Source organism: Procambarus clarkii, chromosome 7, assembly GCF_040958095.1.
Source record: "Procambarus clarkii isolate CNS0578487 chromosome 7, FALCON_Pclarkii_2.0, whole genome shotgun sequence".
In the NCBI taxonomy this organism is placed as follows: domain Eukaryota; kingdom Metazoa; phylum Arthropoda; class Malacostraca; order Decapoda; family Cambaridae; genus Procambarus; species Procambarus clarkii.
In genome coordinates this window covers 14,606,592-14,630,929 of record NC_091156.1, presented here as the reverse complement: position 1 = coordinate 14,630,929, position 24,338 = coordinate 14,606,592, and the positions used below count along the sequence as shown (strand labels likewise).

The 24,338-nt window shown below is 43.2% G+C and overlaps 1 protein-coding gene and 1 long non-coding RNA gene across 4 annotated transcripts in view; one reads left to right on the top strand and one right to left on the bottom strand.

Moving 5' to 3' along the window:
- The window catches only part of LOC123761457 (cell adhesion molecule Dscam2), a 335,111-nt gene extending 322,371 nt beyond the window's left edge, over window positions 1–12,740 (top strand). The window contains exons 28-35 of one of the 3 annotated variants that reach the window (XM_069313061.1): window positions 1,363–1,469; window positions 1,931–2,120; window positions 4,116–4,287; window positions 6,674–6,856; window positions 8,037–8,113; window positions 8,859–9,047; window positions 9,207–9,417; window positions 10,966–12,740. In XM_069313061.1, coding sequence (XP_069169162.1) covers window positions 1,363–1,469; window positions 1,931–2,120; window positions 4,116–4,287; window positions 6,674–6,856; window positions 8,037–8,113; window positions 8,859–9,047; window positions 9,207–9,417; window positions 10,966–11,299 — 1,463 coding nt within the window. In that variant the 3' untranslated portion in view covers window positions 11,300–12,740. Of the gene's footprint in view, window positions 1–1,362; window positions 1,470–1,930; window positions 2,121–4,115; window positions 4,288–6,673; window positions 6,857–7,949; window positions 8,114–8,858; window positions 9,048–9,206; window positions 9,428–10,965 lie in introns of all 3 variants that reach the window. The other 2 variants (XM_069313058.1, XM_069313071.1) reach the window with 2 other exon arrangements.
- The window catches only part of LOC138356749 (uncharacterized), a 91,660-nt gene that overhangs the window by 11,874 nt on the left and 55,448 nt on the right, over window positions 1–24,338 (bottom strand). Inside the window, exon 2 of the long non-coding RNA XR_011224635.1 lies at window positions 4,099–4,315. This is a non-coding gene — a long non-coding RNA (uncharacterized lncRNA). The remainder of the gene's footprint in view (window positions 1–4,098; window positions 4,316–24,338) is intronic.

Below are 24,338 nucleotides of genomic sequence, written 5' to 3'. Positions count from 1 at the left end.
GTGCAGACCGCTTATCACATGTCTCTGTATGACTAACCATCCTGTATGATGGGGATTTTTTAGCATCACCTAGTTAGCTTTTTTGACACACTGTACTCCACTTCATATAGTCTAGGGTAGCTGCACTAATGCAGATGTACCTCATAACTTAATAAAAAAAAACAAAAAAAAAACAAAAAACAATAATCCTGATCATCTGCCGCAAAGTTCAACACGTCACATTACTGTCAAAATTGGCCAAGTGGAGGCGTGCTGTCAATTATTCTAGCACAGTTTGAGTCCACCAATTAAGTCCTCTATGTTCTTACAATCATTCTGACTGGTGTTCTTGATTCTTGATTACTGACGATCTCAACTTTTTTACCAGTTCTCTTCAGGGTCCACTGATAACATGACATTGACCACCTGAAGTGTATCTACAGAGGTCTCTGCAACTTACTGACCAACAATCCTATTTATACACAAAGGACTGCATAGCGTCATTGCATTCACTTACTAAATGTTGTATAGACCGAGCTTAAGAACCGAAGTTCTTAGACTGCTTGACATGGAAGAGTCCAGGACATGATCGCACAGATGAGGCATAAGCACACAAGTATTTTCTTCACCGAGAGAATGTAGTGAATACATGGCACGAACTAGATAGCGGCGGCTCGCCAAACATATTGGTTTAGAATCACAATCGACTTGAGAATGGTCCAGGACGGACCGAACCGTCGTCGTCCCTTTACCTTCTAGTGTGTGGTCTGGTCAACATATAGGTTTAGAAGCCGGTACACTTCTAAAGCTCTAGAAGTTTAGAAGCTCTGTGATGGAGTTTGTAACTAGACCAGTCAGTCGAGGTTAACATGTAGATTCCAAAAGCTGAAATGTAACCCCCTGAAAGCACAGTGTGGTAATTATTCACAAGCATTCATACGCACACATGGGAAGCATCATAGCAGTGATATGCTAAACAAACAATGCCTCGATGTACACAATACTCATCGCCTATGCCTACACATGATGCAATAGAACGTTGATGTACATAGCAAGAAGTTCCCATATATACATAACGAACACCAAGACCGTGTATTACACGTAAATAGAACACTGCGTAAATAAACAGTTTGTGGTAGCCTAGTTACACAACCAGTAGACTACCCAACTCGTTGACCCACTGTCACAACACCCTCAGTGAACATACGAATAAATGTTCAGTCCATTTACTTTTGATTGTGTCTCAAGCAATACCTTTTTCAGTACAAGCAAAATGATGCAAATGATTTTATTGTTATAGTTATTTATATCTACATTAATAATAATCATTGGGTAAAGGGGGATTATTTTCAGTGTAATTATTTGCAAGTGTTGTCCTTGCAGCCCCGGGCCGCCCTGATCCTGCTAAGGTAGTGGAGATCAACGCTACCTGTGTCACGCTACGCCTCTATATCTGGCCGGAGCTGGGCTGCCCCATCACCCACTGGAAGGTAAGGTGCAGGGCCCTCTCCTCTCCTGCACTCTGGCAGGAATATAATTACTGTACATACTTCTCTGGCTCAGCCTACCTTGCATGTCATGCAGGGACACTCCTCTGGCTCACCCTACCTTGCATGTCATGCAGGGACACTCCTCTGGCTCACCAAAGGAGTGAGCCAGAGGAGTGGCTCACTCCTTTGGCTCCTTTCCACCGTGTGCTCTATCACACTCTCCTACGCCACAGTTACACTGTGCTCCAGCACACTCCTTCACCACAGTTACACTGTGCTCCACCACACTCCCCTACACCACAATAATGTGTTACGAAATAACCCAAAGACTTGAAATACAATGAAACTGAGGAAATATCGATCCATCCGGAATAGTTATCAAGTCATATATATATCAGAACATTATACTAACCACCAATACAAAATGTTATGCAGATAATTGTTTTGAGGGCGGTTTCTAGGTTGAGCTTGGTAACGAGGAGGCGGAGGTACCCTGGAAGCCCCTGTATACTCATGTGAACCGGGATACCAACGACCTGGGCCTGTGTGACCTGACGTCGGCTACCTGGCACCTTCTGCGGATCACTGCAGCGTCCACTGCGGGAGACACATCTGTAGTGTACCGTGTCGCCACCAGGGACCCCGCTGGAGGTCAGTACCGGGGTCACACTAGGGTCATGGTGGTCTTCACAAGTGTGTGAAGCTGTGAAGCATTTGGCAGGTCTTCACAAATGAGCGAGCAGTATGTTAAGTATATACTATATATACTGTATTATATACTGTAGCAGTATATACTGCATGTATATGCAGTATCATAGCAGTATGAGCATAGAGACTACGAGAGGAGATGGCTGGAAACCAACCAATCCATCTACACTAGAACGTCGGTTTTCGCTCGTATGCGTTATCTAAGGCCAAAAAATTATCGTACTAGAAAATGGAAGCGGCTCGCGAAAGTGACGTACTGTCTCGTTTTCTGTTTTGGGTCCTCTGGTAGGTTAGGAGAGGACACCTTAAATTGACCGTTTTCTTAACGTTGGGGAACGTTAAACGGGCTGGGTCCACAGTAGAGGTTATTCAAGTAGTGAATGATCGTTAAGAATTTTAGAAGTCAGTCGGGTAGTTTATGGTCATTAACGAGGGTAGTGGGCAACAGTTCAGTGGGTCATTAAGGAGGACAGTACAGGTCAATTGGGTAGTGGATGCTCATTAAGGACCACAATTGAGGTCAGGAAGTATATGGTCATATAGAGCCACAGTAGAGGTCAGGTAGTGCTTAGTTATTAAAAGGTCGAGGTCAATCAGGTTGTGTACGATCATTTTGGACCACATACTATTTCAGACATTACAAAAAGTGTCTATGATAAATGCCAATGATAACCAGGATTTGCCTATTAAACGCATTAAATTATTTAAATGCAGCACAATTTTAAATACATTATTGCATAGATCTTCATAAAGATATTCCACAAAGCTACTTAAATAGCCAAAAATAAAGCGTGCCATAGGTGATTTTAACATGCTTTAAATGTGGGAAAATACACGTATATAAGAAGCAAAAGACTAGGTTTGGAAACATTGGCAGAGAGTGCGGGTTAAACTATTTTCCAAAAGTTTTAAAAACATTAAGATGAAACAGAGAATATCTCAACAAAAAAGCAGGACAATCGATATTATATATAATAAATATTATATTATATAATATATATATAATAAATATATATATAATATATATATAATATATATAATATATATAATATATATAATATATATATAATATATATATAATATATATATATTATATATATATTATATATATATATATATATATATATATATATATATATATATATATATATATATATTATATATGCACACACACACACACATACATACATACATACACACACAAAATGCAGGAGAAAAACCTGGGTAGGAATAATCTGCTTGCTGAGGAAAATCTCGTCAGGAAACCTCAAAAAAGGTTTCTGAGTGTTGGTAAGTTTGTGAAAATCCCTCAAATATCGCGAGGTCGGCTCCCAAGGTGACTCCTGTAGGGGGATTTGGAAGTACTTATTTCGTCCTGGATCGTACAATAACAGATAAACTGTTTATCCAGCTTGTTTATGAGGCCATACATGGTTTTTTTTCGTCACGAGTCTATTTAGTGTTCCTATGCGCACCAACCTAATGTCAAGTTTATTTTTTAAACGTAATATGTTTTTTTTTTTTAAATATTACGCTTCGTCTACGCATTTAATATTTTTGTATTTGCTGTCATTGGTTCGTGTTCTATGACCTTGACTCAATGGCCAGCTATATATCTGCATTTCTCAGATAATATCAATATTATTTTACACCTCATTGACTTGAGATATCTTGAGAGATGATTTCGGGGCTTTAGTGTCCCCGCGGCCCGGTCCTCGACCAGGCCTCCACCCCCAAGAAGCAGCCCGTGACAGCTGACTAACTCCCAGGTACCTATTTACTGCTGACTGACATGATACTTTTCATGTTTTTGTCATGTTTTCTATTCAATGCATTATTACAAACGCACTCTTTAATATCATAACATTAGAAACAAGAACTTACTCAAAATAGAGCCATTGATGCGATGGACTGAACTTACCTTGTGTGTTGCTGAAGGTTCGATGGCAGCGGAGTCGGTGCAGGAGGTCCTGGTGAGCAACCCGACTATGACAGGTGGCTGGCTGGATGCTCATGTTGTGGCAGGAGCCGTCAGCGCCCTACTGCTGGCTACTGCTCTCATTATCTGCCTCTGCGTCGCTGTCAGGCGGCGCCGGTATGGTGGGTACAGGTAAGTCCTCCTCACTCACAAACTCTTCCTTGAGTGAAAAACAAGAAAATTATATTAATTAAATAGCTATAATTTTTGTTATAATAATTGTAAGAATAATAAGAATAATAAGAAAATGCACTTGGGTTGTGAGGCGACTCGAACCTGCGACCAAGGCACTGCCTGCTACATTACCACTGAACCCAGGGGCAGCTGAGAGAAGTACAGTGATAGAGCATGGGGTTGGCAATGCCTTGGTCGCAGGTTCTCGCCCACATCACAGCCCCAGATGATGTTATCCTTGACATGTATCACGTTTGTGTGATTTATGTGTGAAAATAATAAAAATAATAATGATAATATTGTCCATTCAGTAATCTCGAGCCACGGTTAAATACAGATTCAGATTCTTTCAGATTCAGACTTTTTATTCAGGTAAAGGTACGTCCATTGAGTTACATACATAATGATGGATTTAAAGATAAGAGCTAGTACAGATAATACCTAAAGCCTCTAGTACGCATAGCTTTTCGGTTATACGGTTCCCCGAGATCACAAATGGACCAACTACCCTCCTCTGCCCTCTGGCTTCCCTTCGTCTCCAACGATCGTATCGACCTATGCATTACACTGCCATTACTTCTGCTTTGTATCATATCTCTGTCGTGAACAATTTTGCATGGCAATGGTGGATCTCCAATTAGAGCTATGCCGGCTAATTTATTCATGGAATGCCGTGAAGCATGGCGTATCTCCACCATCGTCCCCAACACACTGAAATGGGCTTGTTATGGCGATGTCATAAGCATCACCCGACACCGTGTCGACCTTGATCATTGAAGATAACTTCTGAACACAAATTATGATAGATGGTGAGACACTAACAAAGAAAAAGTCTCTCATTTCATTCTCATCGTGATTAATTGATCAAATACAACACACACACATTAATGGTCTGAATTTTTTTTTTCGGGAGATAAAGCTAAATGTTTCTTGAAGAGTATCATTACAGAGTCCTTCCTTAATCTTAAATACTCTGCTTCCTTCATTAGGAAATGCAAAACAGAAACCAGTGGGATGGCTCATTCTCCCGACAGGACACCTAATGCTGTTATCTGCAGTATTGCCAATATGGGGAAGGGAAGGGGGAAATATCAGAAGAAAGAGCCCAGCCATTTAGACTATATATAGCACTTGGAAGGGGTCAGGGGTAAGGATTTTATGATGGGACGGGGGAAAAGGAATGGTGTCCGACCACTTGGACGGTCGGGGATTAAACACCGACCTGCATGAAGCGAGACCGTCTCTCTACCGTCCAGCCCAGGTGGTTTGGGGAAAGTACACAAGACATCTTTCACAATCAAAATACTTGTCAGAAGCAGCCCTATCAACAACCACGTCATCAATGAAAGGTTATGTATTATATATCGGAATATCAGTATGTGAGTTGTGACCACAACACCACCAGCGGGTACAACACACACCACAACCCGGAACAATAACCTCAGCAATATAAAACTCATCAGCAACGAAGAAAAAAATGTTAGACAACAGTGCACAGAGTCTTTAGTAACCACACATTACAACACTGTCCAACACAATGAAGGAGCATTCAACAATGCCTTCGAATGATGCTTAATTAATACTTCAGATAATCCCCCCCCCCCACCCCCATCTCTTGTGTCTCTCACCTCCACCTTATTAGCCTCATTCCTCTTGGCTTCATTCTCACACCTACGTTATGTTATCTACAGTTAAAGTATTCTGTTGCCTTACTGTTTCTTTAGCCAGTTGCATCTCTTAGTTTCATACGAGTATTATTAATCGGCCCTCTACTGTCCAACACGACGTCCCTCTTATCAAAGTTCTATTACTGTCCAGCAGGACAACACACTCGTCCCAGCACTACTGTCCAGCAGGACAACCCTCCCGTCCCACCTCCACTACTGTCCAGTAGGACAACCCTCCCGTCCCACCACCACTGTCCAGCAGGACAACCCTCCCGTCCCACCTCCACTACTGTCCAGTAGGACAACCCTCCCGTCCCACCACCACTGTCCAGCAGGACAACCCTCCCGTCCCACCTCCACTACTGTCCAGCAGGACAACCCTCCCGTCCCACCTCCACTACTGTCCAGCAGGACAACCCTCCCGTCCCACCACCACTGTCCAGCAGGACAACCCTCCCGTCCCACCTCCACTACTGTCCAGCAGGACAACCCTCCCGTCCCACCACCACTGTCCAGCAGGACAACCCCTCCCGTCCCACCACTACTGTCCAGCAGGACAACCCTCCCGTCCCACCACTACTGTCCAGCAGGACAACCATCCCGTCCCAGCACCACTGTCCAGCAGGACAACACACCCGTTTCAGCTCTCAACTACTCTTTGTATTCCTGGCCAGCAGACCGGGCAAGAGTCTGGACAACAAGGGTGGAGGAGAGGAGGACAACGCCCGCAACTCCGAGCTCACCCGCGCCCACCTCTACTCTCCCACGCCCACCAAGAAGCCCCACGGCTCCCTGGCCTCCCTCAAGACGCAGGACGACACCTCTGACCCCTACGAGATCTGCCCCTACGCCACCTTCAGGTACTGGAGGGGGTCGTCGGCGCACCTCGACAGAAGAGAATAGTTCTCACTGTTTTCACCTTACGAATTGTCTGGTTCGGAAACCGTATACCCTGGAAACACAAACCGAAACTGTCTCTATTTTCCGCTTGTTACAACTTGTAATAAAGTTGTTACATCTTGGCTTAACGTGTTAATGACGTATTAGAACGTTGTTACAACCTGCTATATTGGTTGTTATAACTGGTTAGGTGTTAAAACTTGTTCGAACGTTGTACCAACGTCGTAGTTTCGGTGTGTGTTTGGTGGGTATAAGCTGTTCCCCGGCAAACACACAACGAAACGTTGCAAAAGTTGTTTCATCTTGATAAAAAAAGGTGTTTCCATCTTGTTTGAACGTTGCTACAACTTGTTGTATAATTGTTACAACTTGTTCGAATGTTGAAGCAACGTCGTACTTTCGTTGTGTGTTTGGCGGGTTGTAAGATCTGAGAAACCCGTAAAAATCATTCATCAAATCGCATGGTTTAATTTACTTTATTTCATGATAGGTGAAAAATCTGTATTACTTAAATTCATAACAACTCTTGTAAGTGAATTATATTTGTCATTGACTCGAGCTGTGCTCCTGCACTTAGAGTGTGTGTGTTCACTTCTCTTTGTCTCTCTATCTCTTTCTGTTGTACACTCTGATATTTTGTAATCTTGATATCTCTGTGAATATCTCTCTCTCTCTCTCTCTCTCTCTCTCTCTGTCTGTGTCTGTTGCTACCTCTGTTTCTCTCTCTATTTATCTTCCTACCTCTTTGTCTCTGCCCCAATCCCTCCCTCCCCCCTCTCTCTGTGTCTCTCTCTCTCTCTCTCTCTCTCTCTCTCTCTCTCTCTCTCTCTCTCTCTCTCTCTCTCTCTCTCTCTCTCTCTCTCTCTGTCTGTGTCTGTTGCTACCTCTGTTTCTCTCTCTATTTATCTTCCTACCTCTTTGTCTCTGCCCCAATCCCTCCCTCCCCCCTCTCTCTGTGTCTCTCTCTCTCTCTCTCTCTCTCTCTCTCTCTCTCTCTCTCTCTCTCTCTCTCTCTGTACTCGTCCTTCTGAGTTCCTTTGGTCTTGCACTTAGCGTGGGCAGTTCGGAAGGTACATTAGAGTATGGTCTGTCTCTACACGCTATGACCCCCCGCGACTGTCTGGACCATCCTGTCCACAGTGAGCGGCACAGTCAACAGTCTCCCGCCTACGGCCAGGTCCCCCGCCAGCGGGCACAGTCACACTACAAGGAGACAGGTAATCTTTGGCCTTCACTTGTTTATAGATGTTCACATAATATCCTGATTTGTAGTAGTAGTAGCACTAATATTACTAGTAGTGCTAGTAAAGCGTGGATGACCACGGCAGTGGTTTTCTCCAGAGCAGAACTCCAATGTTATCTTTGTTGGGCTGTTGGGCATGTATTGGTTGTTCTGAGAGAAAGAGCGAGCAAGAGAGAGAGAGAGAGAGAGAGAGAGAGAGAGAGAGAGAGAGAGAGAGAGAGAGAGAGAGAGAGAGAGAGAGAGAGAGAAAGAGAGAGAGAGAGAGAGAGAGAGAGAGAGAGAGAGAGAGAGAGAGAGAGAGAGAGAAAGAGAGAGAGAGAGGGAAGTGAAGGGAAAGAAGAGAGGGGGGGGAGGAGTGTAGAGGGAAATGGGTAAAGGAGAGAAGGGTAGAGAATGGCAGTGATTAAATATAGGACAGAATGGAGGCGGTGGAGAAGAGGTAGGAGGGGGAAAATTGGAATAGAGAGGGTAAAAAAGGGAGATATACGAGAGAAAATGGAGCGGAGGGGAGGGGAAACGAGTAAAAGGGAGAGAGGGGGAGAGGAGGGATTGGGAAGAGGAGGAGAGAGAAGGGAGAGGCAGTGGGGGGAGGGGGAGATGAGAAGAGAAGGAGATACCCTCAGACACAGTCGGCTACCTCACCAAGTATACTTATATTTAATATAAAGTTATTTCAACAAAATGATCTCGCCATTCTCCTGTCTCCAAATAACCTACAGAGATTGCTTACATAAGTAACCGGAGCCGAGCAGAGTACGGGAGCCGGCCCAAGTCCCTCCCCGCAGCCCAGCCCACGCCCACGTCCACACCCGCGCCTGCTGGGGACGCCTCCGAGCAGAGGGCGTGGCCCGAAGACCCCAGGAAGGACACCCGCAGCCGCCCACATCGCTCCAGGAGCCGGTCAAGAGGTAAGCCTTAGAAACTGTTTCATGTGGCTATAACATGGTCGTTACCTCAGCTGAAGAAATCTCCACTCTCTAGTGACATGCAGACTATCATGGTCGCTACGGAGCTTAACTCCGGGTTGCGGCGAGCGGTAAAGAGTACTAATTGTTTTCTGCACTCAGGAACAGACACCTCGCGCCGTGACTCCAGCACGGAGAGCAACGATGCCTCCTCGCCCGTGCAGCAGCCACAGCGACAGCACTATCAGCACCCTCAGATGCCACCCAAGCCCCACCACCTCTCTCAGCAGTTAGCCGCACAGCAGCAGCAGCAGCAGCAGCAGGCAGCAGTGCGTGTCGGGCCGCACCCGCTGCCCCCTGTTCGCCATGCCAGGTAGTCTCAGGTAGTGGAGGCTGTGCTATGTAGGTGGACCGTGGCTGACACAGCTCGCACCATGCCCCTCATCCCCTCTCCCCGCTACACACAAAGCTTCTCATCTCTAGTTAGCGTGTTAGTGCATGCCCCAACCTCTAGAGGGACGCCACGGGGGCGTTCCTCTAGAACCTTGAGCTTATCAGAGCTTCAGAGTACACAAGCTCTGATAAGCTCAAGGCTCCATTGTTTTGAAGCAGTTTTATTCCACTTAAAATTCATTATTTGCAAAGAGTCAAAGTCAGATGATCTAAATGGCTAAATATTCGAAAGACTTTTTTTCAAGATGCGTTGGAGTGAAACGCAGAGTTTTTAATTATCAGTAAAGTTGCTACATATTACTGGAAATGTTTGCGAGTCTGTATCATTACCCCGAGCTTCACTGGTTGGTTCTAGTCGACTGTAGTGACTCGCGTGTAGCGTGCCAGTCTGAACTTGTGGAGATAGTCTCAGTGAAATACTGTTCTAATCTGGCACCTCAGTATTCTGATTATATATATCTATTAAATTTTATGCTGTGTAAAATGTGAAGCATTTCTGCCTATTTTAATTTATTAACCGGTTATCTTTCTGGCCGTGAAGTGATAAAGAAGTTTGTTTTGAAAAATCATAAAATATAACATATGTCCATGGGCATGTAAAATATAACATATGTCCATGGGCATGTAAAATATAACATATGTCCATGGGCATGTAAAATATAACATATGTCCATGGGCATGTAAAATATAACATATGTCCAGGGGCATGTAAAATATAACATATGTCCATGGGCATGTAAAATATAACATATGTCCATGGGCATGTAAAATATAACATATGTCCAGGGGCATGTAAAATATAACATATGTCCAGGGGCATGTAAAATATAACATATGTCCATGGGCATGTAAAATATAACATATGTCCATGGGCATGTAAAATAGAGTAGTATATAGGTCTGGGGAGTTCAGGTGTTGGTGTTGTTATTTAAGATTCGCAACCTGGAACAAAAAGTTCCAAGTAGCACGGGCTATGGTGAGCCCGCAGTGGAGTTCAGTCACCTATTTGCTCTCTGGCACCCGAGGCAAATTGACCTAAATCCTGTTCTATACCTCGTCAATTATCACGTGACTTGTTACTTATCTTTAGCGTCAAATTTAAAACATATCTCTGTCTTTGCCTTACATGTATAGTTCAACGAGTGTAAAATATAGCATATATTTGCTCAAAGGGCTTACTATTTTAAGGTAATATTATAAGGAACTATATTTAAACAAGAGAAAGCTTCCTTTTAAATAGCAGCATTAACCACACAAGTTATATATATATTTTAACTTACACCTATTGGTATATATCAGTTATATTTCCCTCTTCTACCCCATCTGATGATTCCATGAATGTTGCATAATGCTATTCGTAAACATTAATTAGTGAGAAATTGGATATTAATTTAAAATTAATTTAATTGGATATAATAAAGAAAAATAATTACCAACTAAAAAAAAACAAACTCCTATTTTCCTACAGAGTGCCGAGCGAGTCATCCTCGAGCGAAGCGTCTCCCCTGACTCCCCCTCGACCTCTTCACCCACCCACAGCGTTCTCCGACTCGAGGGAGCTGTCGGAGGCGGAGTGTGACAGAGAGATGGCACAAGACTGTGCTGTGGGCGAGGGGCCGTCGGCCGCCGCCGCCGGAGGAAGATGCAGTGGCTCCGGCGGGCAGAGTGCGGTCGACAGCATGCCCGCAGAGCTGACCGTCTTGTTGCAACGCTACAAGCAGCACCTCGGGCACGATGCCCAACACAAACAGCAAAAACTTCAAAGAGGACCCCAGAAAAATCCTTACAGTATTAATGTGTAGTTTCAACCTTTTTTTTTTTTTTATTAAAAATACAAAACCATAAAAAGTAAAAATAATCATTTTTCGGGGAAAATATTTATATTTTTATATTTCAGTTACTGAAAGATATATAATTTACTTAACTTTTAACTGATATAAATACTCAGTGTTTAATAGTGCTTTTTACACAGTTTAATCAACACTGAGTATTGTTGGCATGTCAACAAGCGGAAAATATATGCCAAGTGGACGATGCTGTCATATAGTCTTATAAATGCTGTACAATTTGGCAGCTGAACATAACTGTTACAATAGATGCATGATAATCCTTGTACCAGTGTGAACACAGCACAGTGTGAACCTCGTACCAATGTGAACACAGCAGCACAGTGTGAACCTCGTACCAGTGTGAACACAGCACAGTGTGAACCTCGTACCAATGTGAACACAGCACAGTGTGAACCTCGTACCAATGTGAACACAGCACAGTGTGAACCTCGTACCAATGTGAACACAGCACAGTGTGAACATTGTATCAGTCTGAACACAGCAGCAGCACAGTATGAACCAAAAGCTTCCTTTCAGAAATCTCTCCTCTGTGTGTTCATCAAATCAACTTTGAGAGGTAGCGAAACATCACGACGAGACTGACATTGGTCAGCTCCTGGCTGACGACCTGTCTCTCCTCTACACCATAGGGCAAACTAAGGGCCCTTGAGTGATGACCATTGTCTCTGCTACAATATTTCCCTGACTTAAAGACCCTGGCTGAAGAGCATTATCTCCTCTACATCATAAGACTGACCAAGGGGCCTAGTTAAAGAGCTAGCATCTTTACAATACATGGCTGACCAAGGGGCCCTAGTTAAAGAGCATTATCTCTACAATACATGGCTCACGAACGTTCCTAGTTAAAGAGCATTCTCTACAACACATGGCTGACATAGGGCCCTGACTGACGATCAGCGTCTCCTCTACATCAATTACTAGTTACCTTATACTGAACTACGATGCTCATCAGTAATTTTATGAATTTGGAGCCAAATGTCAGGAGAACTATTAAAGGGAAACAGTGAATTTGTACAGAAATTTAGTATACAAAAATATACATTCATAATATATACTTACATACATGCATACATACATACATTCATACATACATTTATATACTGTACAAAACTATAAACTATTTTAAATTTGTCAATCATGTTATATAATTCTGAAATTAGTGTATCAATATTTAATTAACTGTATTTTGTATGATAAAACTGCACATCTTAACTGAAATTTAATTCGAGTCATTGTATAGGCCTAAGATACAAGTTTTTGTAATTATCCTTTGTTAACATTAATAAACTCCCAATAAATAAAAACAATAAAAAACAAAAAAAAAAACTATGGGATCTTAAAATAAAAACAAAAAAGAAAGTCTGATTTTTCATGCAATTTCACTTCCTAACAACCCTCCCTCCCCCCCCTCCCGTCCCATGCCAAATTGTTATCCAGACCCCTTCCAAGTGCTATATAGTCGTAATGGCTTGGTGATATCCCCTGATAATTCCCTTCTATTATCTACTCATCAAATTTAGTGTATAATTGACGAGTTTCTCACGCCGGGTGATCTCTCTATTACGTTTTACATTATGTTTGATGATGAGTTGAATTCCTGGCAGCCTTGAAGGTCACTGAGACCGTCAGTAACCTATTAAATGACCTTCAAGTATTATTTGGCTCTGAACAAAATTCAAAAACATAAATAAACTCAATATGTAGCGAGAACCGAGGTATAATATCCCTTAAATTCTCCTCTTTACTGCAATCAATCTTATGATATTGCTATTTAGGACAAACAAAATGATCTCCGATCGCATTCAAAATAGCAGTTGATATAGCAGGTGTCGACATGAGGTAGAGTTAGCGGTGTGTTCGCATAGTGAGGGAGCCGAAAGCTGAATAGTGTTGGCGTGAAAGAGAGGCAAAATTGTGTCAGCTGGTAATCTGTCTGCCTGCAGTGTCAGACCTTCTCCTGGATTCCAGGGCATTATGCCAGCAGTTTTGGCTAAAAATAATACTTCTCTGATAATTTGGGGTCAGGTATAGGTCTTGGACCATGTATAAACCTGGGCCAGGTATAATAGGTCTTGGACCATGTATTAACCTGGGGCAGGTATAGTTGGTCTTGGTTCATGTATAATCCTGGGCCAGGTATAGGCCTTGGACCATGTATAAACCTGGGCCAGGTATAGGCCTTGGACCATGTATAATCCTGGGCCAGGCATAATAGGTCTTGGACCATGTATAAACCTAGGCCAGGTATAATAGGTCTTGGACCATGTATAAACCTAGGCCAGGTATAATAGGTCTTGGACCATGTATAAACCTGGGCCAGGTATAATAGGTCTTGGACCATGTATAAACCTGGGCCAGGTATAATAGGTCTTGGATCATGTATAAACCTGGGCCAGGTATAATAGGTCTTGGACCATGTATAAACCTGGGCCAGGTATAGGCCTTGGACCATATATAAACCTGGGCCACGTATAATAGGCCTTGGACTATGTATAAACCTGGGCCAGGTATAGACCTTGGACCATGTATAAACCTGAGATATCTACGAGATTTTTTGCTGTATTCGACTCCACGAGGGTTTCCTGTTGCGCATGTTAGCCAAGTTAGGAATCCGGTTTAGAACCGGAAAAGACAGTTTACATTTCGTCAAATCTACATCAGCAGATGTTACAAACTCCCAGAGGTACTTTTAGCCGAGCCTAAGCCTAGCAGTAGCTATTAAAGCCAAAACTAAGTTATTTTTTCTGTGCACTGCTTAAACTTCACCATTACCTACCTTTGTAGGTTTAAATTCTATGACACAAATTTGTGTAGCAAAATAAATTAAATATATATTTTACTTTATACAAAAATCGACTGATCTTTACATATATTAAATGCAACGCAACATGTAAGGCTTTTAGCTAAGTTTGTCATTTTAAGTGTAAAAGAAAACGAGTCTGTGCGATATTTCTAAATATAGAAAACGGTTGCACGAGATTTTATGCGTAAACTGAGATGATTTAATTATTATGGTAATGACCATCCATATTATCATAACACTCACACGAAATCTCGCAGTTATAAGTCTAGGATTAACGTGCTTTATTCGGCTTCCGAATGGTCTAACGTCACACATGCTATGAAGCCTGCATATCTTCCAGCACTGAAATAGGGATCCACCTACAAAATAATCCATTATTTTTAATAATATATATAGGGCTCTAAAAAGACTTTACACTGCTACTCATTCCTCATTTCTATTCTAGAACACAACGGCAACACTTTCTTCAACATTCTCACCAAAGAGATATGCAGAAATTGACGTATTGTAGACGATGAGTCACAATAACGTGGCTGAAGTATGTTGACCAGACCACACACTAGAAGGTGAAGGGACGACGACGTTTCGGACCGTCCTGGACCATTCGCAAGTCGACTGTGACACTCGCCGAAACGTCGTCGTCCCTTCACCTTCTAGTGTGTGGTCTGGTTGACGTATTGTCTCAGCTATCTGAGATATTCACAAGTGTCCAGCTCTACCATCCACATAACGTGACGAAATCTCTCCCCTGCCCCGACCCATCCTCCATTAACACCCACCACCGGGAAGCCGGTCGGCCGAGTGGACAGCACGCTGGACTTGTGATCCTGGGTTCGATACCAGGCGCCGGAGAGAAACAATGGGCAGAGTTTCTTCCAACCTATGCCCCTGTTACCTAGCAGTAAATAGGTACCTGGGTGTTAGCTGTCACGGGCTGCTTCCTGGGGGTGGAGGCCTGGTCGAGGACCGGGCCGCGGGGACACTAAAAATCCCCGAAATTATCACAAGATAACCTAACCACGACGATCAAATGTGCCCAAGTAAATCTTTCCCAAGCTCTGTTCTGCGTACCCTAATCGTCACCAATATACAAAGCTCAAGATCACTCGAGAAACAGTCCCCGTGGCGCAATGGTAAGACACTCGCCCCGCCCTTTGCAAGCGATTTGGCCTGGGTTCCTATCCTGGCCTGGGAGGATTAACTTGGCGCCAGTCCTTAACTATACGCCTCTCTTCACCCAGCAGTAAATGGGTACCTGGTTGTTAAACAATTTAGCGGGCCGTATTCCAGGGGAAATTAAAATTAATGACCTGACCGAAACGCTGTGCGTACTAGTGGCTTTACAAGAATGTAAGAACTCTTGTATATATAAATAAAAAAATACAAGTTTCAAGTGTGTACCTTGTGTCAAGTGGTTCTCTGGGCCATTTATTATTCACACCAGTTATTATTGATCAGTCAGTTATTATTCACACCAGTTATTATTGATCAGTCAGTTATTATTCACACAGACTTTGAATTATGCCGCCAAAGTCCTGCCCAGTCATTTTGAACATTTTTTGGTAGCTCGAGGCTATGTCACTTATATGTGGGGGGGGGGGGGGGACCTTTGACATCCCTGCCGGCTTCCTGTTCCTGTCGAGGCCACTAGAGAGATAATGACTTCAGGTACAACTTTAGGTAGATTCAGGTTATGTTGTAGGTTAAAGTAGTATGATCAAATCTTTTTACACACAGCGTTTATACCTTCTCCTCCCCATAGCCGTCGATACTGCTTTTTATATTCAATATTTCATGATATTATATATCTAATAATCTGATCATGTCTAAGATAGCCGAATGACACTAAGATTCCCTTCTGAGAGGTTTGTTATCACTAGAAGGTGTGACATAAGTGAGCTAGCAAACTTTTAATGAATAATGATATCTTCATGAGTGAATATCACCCGCGAGAGGATTAATAAGGCCATCAAAGTAGAGTATTGACTGTTACGGCCCTCTCGGGACGCAACGGGGTTCTTACTCTGATGTTGTTAGAGGAAGTTATATCCGACCCCAAGCCAGTAGTGGCTTTCAAGGGATGTGATCCGTGACGCAAGAAACTTAAAGGGGGAAGGGAAAGAAAGTTAAGAACTTAATATAATATAATGTCCGCCACCAATAAATAATATATAAAAAGGTTACACAGGGGGAGGGGTATTAACACTTATTTACAGGGGAAATACACTGTAGTCTTCTGCTGAAGACTCTGGTACAAAACTCTCGGTGCTGAGTCCTCGGTGCTTCTTCGTGGCCTCACAACGAATTCTTCTGAGAAGTGGAGCCTACCCTGGCCACAGGTCAGCCAAAACACAGGTCCACTGAGGGCACCGTCGTGGAGGCCGTCAACCACACGTTCAGCAGGTCTGCTGGCAGGTTCCAGATCAGCAAGGCTGGTCAGGCCACTCCACGGGCGATATTAGGGTAACGCCCTAGACAGGAGTCTCGTGTGATACCACAAATCACTCTCCTGTCCTCAATACCCCAGTGGATAAACGTCTCCAGCAGTCGGTCCCGGGTAATCCTTCTACTGCCACTCCACTGGCAGGGTAACACCACAGTGTTCTTCCGGGGGACGACTTCACAGCTGCTGCAGCAAAGCACAAGGTATGGAGACGGCTGCCTCGGGTAGACTGACTCAACTTCCATCACAGCAGTCCCAGGTCGACTCTGTAAACAGACACGTCATCAATAGCAGGGGCACTAAAACACCTCACTTACAGGCTCAGACACAAACGCCCACCTATCCACTCCATAGATGGCGCTGGTGTCTGAGCACCACCTCACCAGAGGTCAGCAGCGGCTGTGTTGAGCGCTGAACAGGACTGGAAACTGGCCCTTGTGGCCAATACTCGTCGTCCTCACCAGGTGTCGTCGTCCGTTTGGAGGGGGTTTCGGGAGCTGACCCACAGATGGCGCGGTCGTCACAGCTCCGTGGGCTCGGACGCTGGATCCGGGTTCGTAACATTGACCAACCAGCAAGTGTCTATTACTCCATGGAAATCAATCTAAATTTATCATAAGTTTCAACAGAAATTTACTATGAGGAAAAATCTCAGAGTAAACATTGGGGTTTTCCTTGAGAATCAGTTGAAATATACTGTAATGATCACTCAAAATTTAGTGAAAATCAATCGCACTTATGGAACGGAATTTAGGCCAAAAATCAACCATTGTTTGCCTCCGATACCAACAATTACAATCGAAAAAACTCTAAACTGATGGAAAGTCAGTTATAATTTACTTCAGAATTCTGTCATGGTTTACATCAGAAACAAACATGCCATTACCATATAAATCAACTGTGATTCACCTAAGTAATCACCCCTTAACTTGTCGTTAGAAAGGTCACATGTAATTTACCGCAGAATCAACCATGATTTAACGCCCAAGTCAACCGTGTCTCTCGACCAGAACCCGGCCGTAATTCACCATTGGCACAAACACTGATATACAGGCGGGACTCTGGCACCCGGTGGCACTCTTAAGAGCCTCGCTAACGTTGTGTTAGATTCAGCTACTGGGAACAAAAAGTTCCAAGTAGCACGGGCTATGGTGAGCCCGTCACTCGCTAGCCTCACATCAGGTGACTTAATGCCAGAGTTTAATCACCTGTAGCGCCCAAACGGAGGTTCGCGTGACCGCGTTGATCGCGATTTGGAGCGCGAATGGGGTACATGAAGAGTGTGGCTGCGACAGAACGCGATGCTAGCTCATTAGAGATGGTGAAAGTGAGAAATGTGGTGGTGTTGCTTTAATATCATGATGGTGAGAGTTTGACAATGAGGGTGTGATAGTGCTCTTGCTGTAATAACGTGATGACAAGTGTGATTGTGATGAGGGTGACGATGATAGTGAGGTGTAACAATAAAAACATGATAGAGACATTAGGTAAGAAAGATGTTATAGCAAGCGTGCAGTAGTGAAAGTGTTAATTAGAGCCTATTAGCTAGGGTGTAATAGTGAGTAATAGTAACCCGGAATTCAGTTCCTGCGTCGGCGCTGGAACCAATCGTATTGGCGTTCGCCTTTCCATTGGGAACTTTCGGCGCCGTGGAGAGGGAGGACCTGCTGCCTGGGTAACAGCTTTTCCTCCATATCAACCTAGCCTGGCTTTGCGCCCTAGTGAGGCCACTCCAGAGCACAACACCATAGTCTCCTGAGACTGATGGATGCCTACTACTAATAGTGAGCAAATGAAAGCTGAAAATGACGAGTTTATGACCGAATGTGTGGAAGTTCAGGGAGTGAAAGTGAGTGTCGTGAGAATGTGATAAGGTAAATGAGTAAAAATGGAATAGCAAGAGCTTAATGATGATGTTAAGAACAATTATCTCACCATCACATATGATTGGGAGAATGCGTATGTCAACAGTAACGCGTGATAGTGAAGATGAGATAGTGAGATAGTTAAGGACTGCAAACAGGTTCTGGGAGAAATAGATCATTAAATCCAAACTAGGCAGTTGGTGAACTAATCCCCAAGGGCCGGAATGAGGCAGTTAGTGTAATTGTTTCATTACAGAGTGGTAAACAGACTTAAGAACTTGCGAGGGGGAAATTTGTTTATCTTGTTTGCTATTAAAGTTATTAACGGAATTACTCCTAATTATTTCTTTTAGTGAATTATCTAATTTGTTTCTCTCTCTCGATGACGGTAAAAATGCTTCACTGTAAAGAAAATATTTTTATAAAATCTTTAATTAAACTATTGTTAAAATTATATGTGGCAAGCCATTGTTAACTAGATGTTAGTAAATTCCAGATTATAAAGGTATTTTTAAATAAATTATTATTACCCTATCATCTATCCTAAGATTGAGTATATATATAAGATTCAGTCAACAATAATGTGGGTGGTAAGATTTGACCCAGTTCTGTCCACGCTGTTGTGGAATGCATCTTGTATGACATGGATGAAGGAGTGGATTATGAACAAATCCACAAGGGCCGTGACGAGGATTCGAACCTACGTTCGGGAGAATCCCAGACGCTGCCTTTATCGACTGAGCTACGACATGGGCAAAAAGACGTAGGTTCGAATCCTTTTCACGGCCCTTGTGGATCTGTTCATTTGATGCATCACGCTATTGTGATTTCTGCGTGTAGTGAGTGGATTATCTTCAGATACTTTAGTGGTGTTCCGTGGAAGAGTTTGAAAGTTTCAGTTGGGGACCAGTTAGGTACTTACAGGATCCCCCTCTCAGTGAGCAGCCATAGTCAGGTGGATAGGTTAACTGTCTCGTATTTTTTCACCCTGGTGTTTGGGTCTTCGATGAGACAAATGAGTGAAATGAGACAAATGAGTGAAATGAGACACGTATAACTCTGCACATCTGAAGACAAACACGTGACCACATTTCAGTCCGTCCAGGACCATCAAGCTCCGTTAGTTATTTACATTTATATACATCATTTACAGACAGTAAATGATTTACTGTAACAGTAAATTCAAACATTTACAGACAGTAACTCTTTGAAACAGCTCACTGATGATCGCCTTCTTTGTCAAGATATTGTCATATTTGACTGGAAACAACTATGAGTTGTCCTAAGTGTTCGTTAAATATGGCACTGGAATCTACATTTGATATTCTTGGCGTCACTAACGAACTGTACAGAACAAAGTTGACCTTAATCCAACCATGAATACTGAAGTAGGGATCCTAAAGTAATGCTCCCTTAAATGTGTACCTCGGTATACTGTCTACCGAGGCTCTTTCTTAAGGTGTCCAAGTGAGGGTGCTATGAAGTCTGAATTAGTTAATGATAGGGTGAAAATGAGAGCGAGATAAAGAAAGTGCAATAGTGTTGACCAATCCACACACTAGAAAATGAAGGGACGACGACGTTTCGGTCCGTCCTGGACCATTCTTAAGCAGATTGTCTATTTTATAGTGAAATGTAACTGATAGAGTGATGGAGAGAGAGATAGAATGCAGAGATGATAATTATGAACGGTATTCGGCATGATTCTTAGGGGTTGAATGTTGATATAATAGTGAAAGTAATAATCAGGATGTAACGGTATGACAAGAATGGTTGAGGTCGATGTAGGGGTGGGATGTAATGCTCATGGTGTAAAAGTGTAATTAAATGAGCTGTGAGTGTGTCACAGTCAGCGGAAAGTGAATAACTGATAAATCAGACTGTCCTCTCCTAACCTACCAGAGGACCCAAAACAGAAAACGGGACAGTTACGTCCCTTTCGCGAGCCGCTTCCATTTTCTAGTACGACAAGTTTTGGCCTTAGGTAACGCATACGATCGAAAAGCGACGTTCTTTGTAAAAGGACAAGTTGAATAGCTAACGTGATATTGAGAACCGAGCCTCTGAGACTGATGTGCCTGCATACAAAGTCAGGATTAGAAGTCAGAAAGCCCTTATTCAACTCTCTAGTCTCTGAGGTCACAATACAGGCTGGATAAAAGATTGTTTGCATTCCTGAATGCCATGCTGGATATAGCACACACATCAATTATATAGAATAAAATACCAAACGAATTTAATAACCTAATCTTACAACACCATAATGATGCTGCTGATAACACTGTCTAGGCAATGCGTGTGACTGCTTGCAAGATATAAAGAACTCGCCTCTTTGGTGTGAGGGCTCTACATGCTGGGGATTTCTAATTGACAGTCAATAATTTGCCACTGGACACCTGCCTTGCTACTTTGGTGTTAGTTTCTGTTTGAAAGCGCATAGTTGCGAAGATAAGACGTGTAGATATGCGGCAATGAGAGACCAATTCTGAGGCTGAGAGTTTTTGCCCTTCTATTTTGTGATAAAGATTCTGTCGAGAGAGGCAGAGCGAAAGTTGGTGTAGTGTGGAAGAAAGGCTTATTATGTCCTATTATTGGTGATGCCACATTAATGGTGTGATAGTCAATTGTTTTGTTAGGTTTAAGGGTGAACACTTGACATAAGCACTTGCCTTAACTGAGTGTGAGTGTGAGGTGGTAGCGAACGTGATGCAGTAAGTATAAGTTTATAATTATCGTCTTGGAGACCATAATTATGTGAAGCTGAATTAGGAGTTAGGTAAAGTTGAACAGGTCTGTAGCTCTCTCTTAGTTCTCATTATAGTAAGCTCTGTGTTACACACACACACACACACACACACACACACACACACACACACACACACACACACACACACCATCTCTCCGAGTGGACGCTTTTTCACTAGCAAATGTCCTCGCACATCACACACTCGAGAAGACTATTTTGACTGCAGGTGTTAGAGAAAATGTTCAAAAGCTGTCACAAAGACTAGGAAACATTTAATACAAAAAAGAAGGAACATACAGCCCCGCTCCTGTGGCAGCTAAGTCCACTACGGGCTCACCATAGCCTGGGCTACTTCCAATTTTCTGTTCAGAGTTGCTGAATTTAAACCAACGACAACAAGGAAAATTGAAGAAAAATATCTAGATATTGCCCCAGACAGTACAACAGGTGCCTTAAATATCAAAAGCTCTGGTACTTAAACTTTAGTGTCGAAACTTTTGTCACCCAACCAACTCTGTTTTTTTTTAAACTACAACAATACTGTAAACAAAAACGCACGTGGAAAGGTTGTAAACAAGATGAATGGCTGGCTGCCGGTCGTAAAGCGCCGGAGCCAGGCTGGTGGTGGGCTGTGATTGGCCTGTGAACCACGTCAATGCTTTCCTTAAAATGCCCCCTCGCTAATATGTTTACACATTCAGGCTGATCCAAATATTCAGTACATTACGAATGCAAATGCTATGATACACAGACTATTATTTTTTTTGGTGATCAGTAAGTACTGGAATGGTGTCCAAAATTCAAGAGAGAATATTCATTGTGGAAAACTATGCTTCAAATCGAAATAGTGAATATACTTGGGAGTTATTGATGGTTTGTTCATTAGTTGATATGTTGATTTATGTTCATGTTGAAGCCCCTTCCTGGCTGCTTTAGTATCTTCAATAACCAAGTTAAATTTCAACAACACTGCTACATACACCGGAAGGTTTACCTCACTGCCAGGTGTATGAACACAGTTTATGTTGACCAGACCACACATCAGAAGATGAAGAGACGACGACGACGTTTCGGTCCATCCTGGACCATTATCAAGTCGATTGTGCTTGCTAATGGACTTGATAATGGTCTTGATAATCGACTTTATTATGGATTTGACTCCAAAATGGCCTTGATAATGGGCCAGCACGGACCGAAACGTCGTCCTCCCCTCATCTTCTGATGTATGATTTGATCATCATATCTTCAGCCACGTTATTGTGACTCACCGTTTACAATGAGAGTGGTAGACAATGAGAGTATAATATAGTCCTCGCCTGTTCAGAACTGAACTATACTTGCAAGTTGATCAGTATACTAGTGTCACAGGCTCACGAACCCTTAAAAGGCTGCTAGGTCTTTTGCTCGACAATTATCTACAATTTCAACAATAGTGTCCCTTCAGTTTTGAACAGCATTTCAATACTCAATAATCACTGATTCAGAAAGCCGAGCTGTGGGTTATAACAGTATTTGTATTCTTAATGTGTTTTTGTTAACCCTATGAATAATGTGTGTGCGTAGGTATATGTATATTTATTTGTGCAATCGCCCATGCAAAACATAGGGATGTTCCCCAGTGAAATTAATGAGCCTTTGTCGACGGACGTACTGGAGCAGGAACCAAATAATTGGTACAGAAATTGAATTTGCTATTCCATTAGAACAGTGATATAGGAAAAAAAAAGTAATGCAGGTCCTGCTCGCTGTTGGTCGTACTGATGCATTCCACAGGACCTACGCTCCACAGGACCTACGCTCCACAGGACCTACGCTCCACAGGACCTACGCTCCACAGGACCTACGCTCCACAGGACCTACGCTCCACAGGACCTACGCTCCACAGGACCTACGCTCCACAGGACCTACGCTCCACAGGACCTACGCTCCACAGGACCTACGCTCCACAGGACCTACGCTCCACAGGACCTACGCTCCACAGGACCTACGCTCCACAGGACTTATTGCTCGTTAGCGTGTGCTTACGTTTGAAGCATCATCTGGCTATACCTGCATGGCCGGATGCCCAAACCTGGAGTAGCATCCTGCTTCTCGTACAACAGAGCCAGTTGGGCAGCAGCAGTGTTTATGTATGCTATGGGATGAATACCAGCCCCGGTTATCGTGGCAGGTGTTCAGCTACATGGCAGATGTAAGCACTTATCCACACAAAATATATTACTATCAGATACAACATTTAATATGCAGAGTACTAAAAATATAAAAATATTAGTATTCCATCATTCTGTACTTCGGGTAAACCATGATCTCTTATGTCTCGCGTTGCAGAGTTCCGATACCCGTATTCTGAGCACAGTCACCGCTGTTTGTCCGGCTCGAGTCAGAGGGGGCTATTGTTTGGAGCCTTAAATCTTCGGTGATTCCTCGACAAACAGAAAAGAATTAATCTGTAAAACACAACAAACTGATTTCGATACCGGAGATCACGTGCCAAGCGGCGCTTCAGGCAAAACCAAACACGGTGTGTTTGTCGGCTCAACATAGATTGTTTGTTGACAAAACAGGGTTATGAGCGGAACGCTGTTTGCCTCCTGAAGGTGACGTGTGAGTGCTGGCGGTGGGGCGTCTCTCTCTATCCCGCCTCGCTCTTATACCACTACATGCAAAAAACCTTGAATATTATGTTTACGTTATCTTGAGGTTATCTTGAGATGATTTCGGGCCTTTTTTTAGTGTCCCCGCGGCCCGGTCCTAGACCAGGCCTGCACCCCTAGGAAGCAGCCCGTGACGGCTGACTAACACCCAGGTACCTATTTTACTGCTAGGTAACAGGGGCATCGGGTGAAAGAAACTCTGCCCATTGTTTCTCGCCGGCGCTCGGGATCAAACCCGGGACCACAGGATCACGAGTCCAGTGTGCTGTCCGCTCGGCCGATCGGCTCCCGACATTACCAATTATTGGATACAAATAACGAAGCACGGCTTTTGGGCTGTATCTATAACATCCACATTACTTAGGTTTGCTTAGATCAGAAATTTCGTAAGTAGTTCACTTGTAAGTTAAGAATTAAATATTTTCTTATATTTTAAAATAGCATAAAATTTATGCAATTTTTGTGTAAGAAACTCGCTTC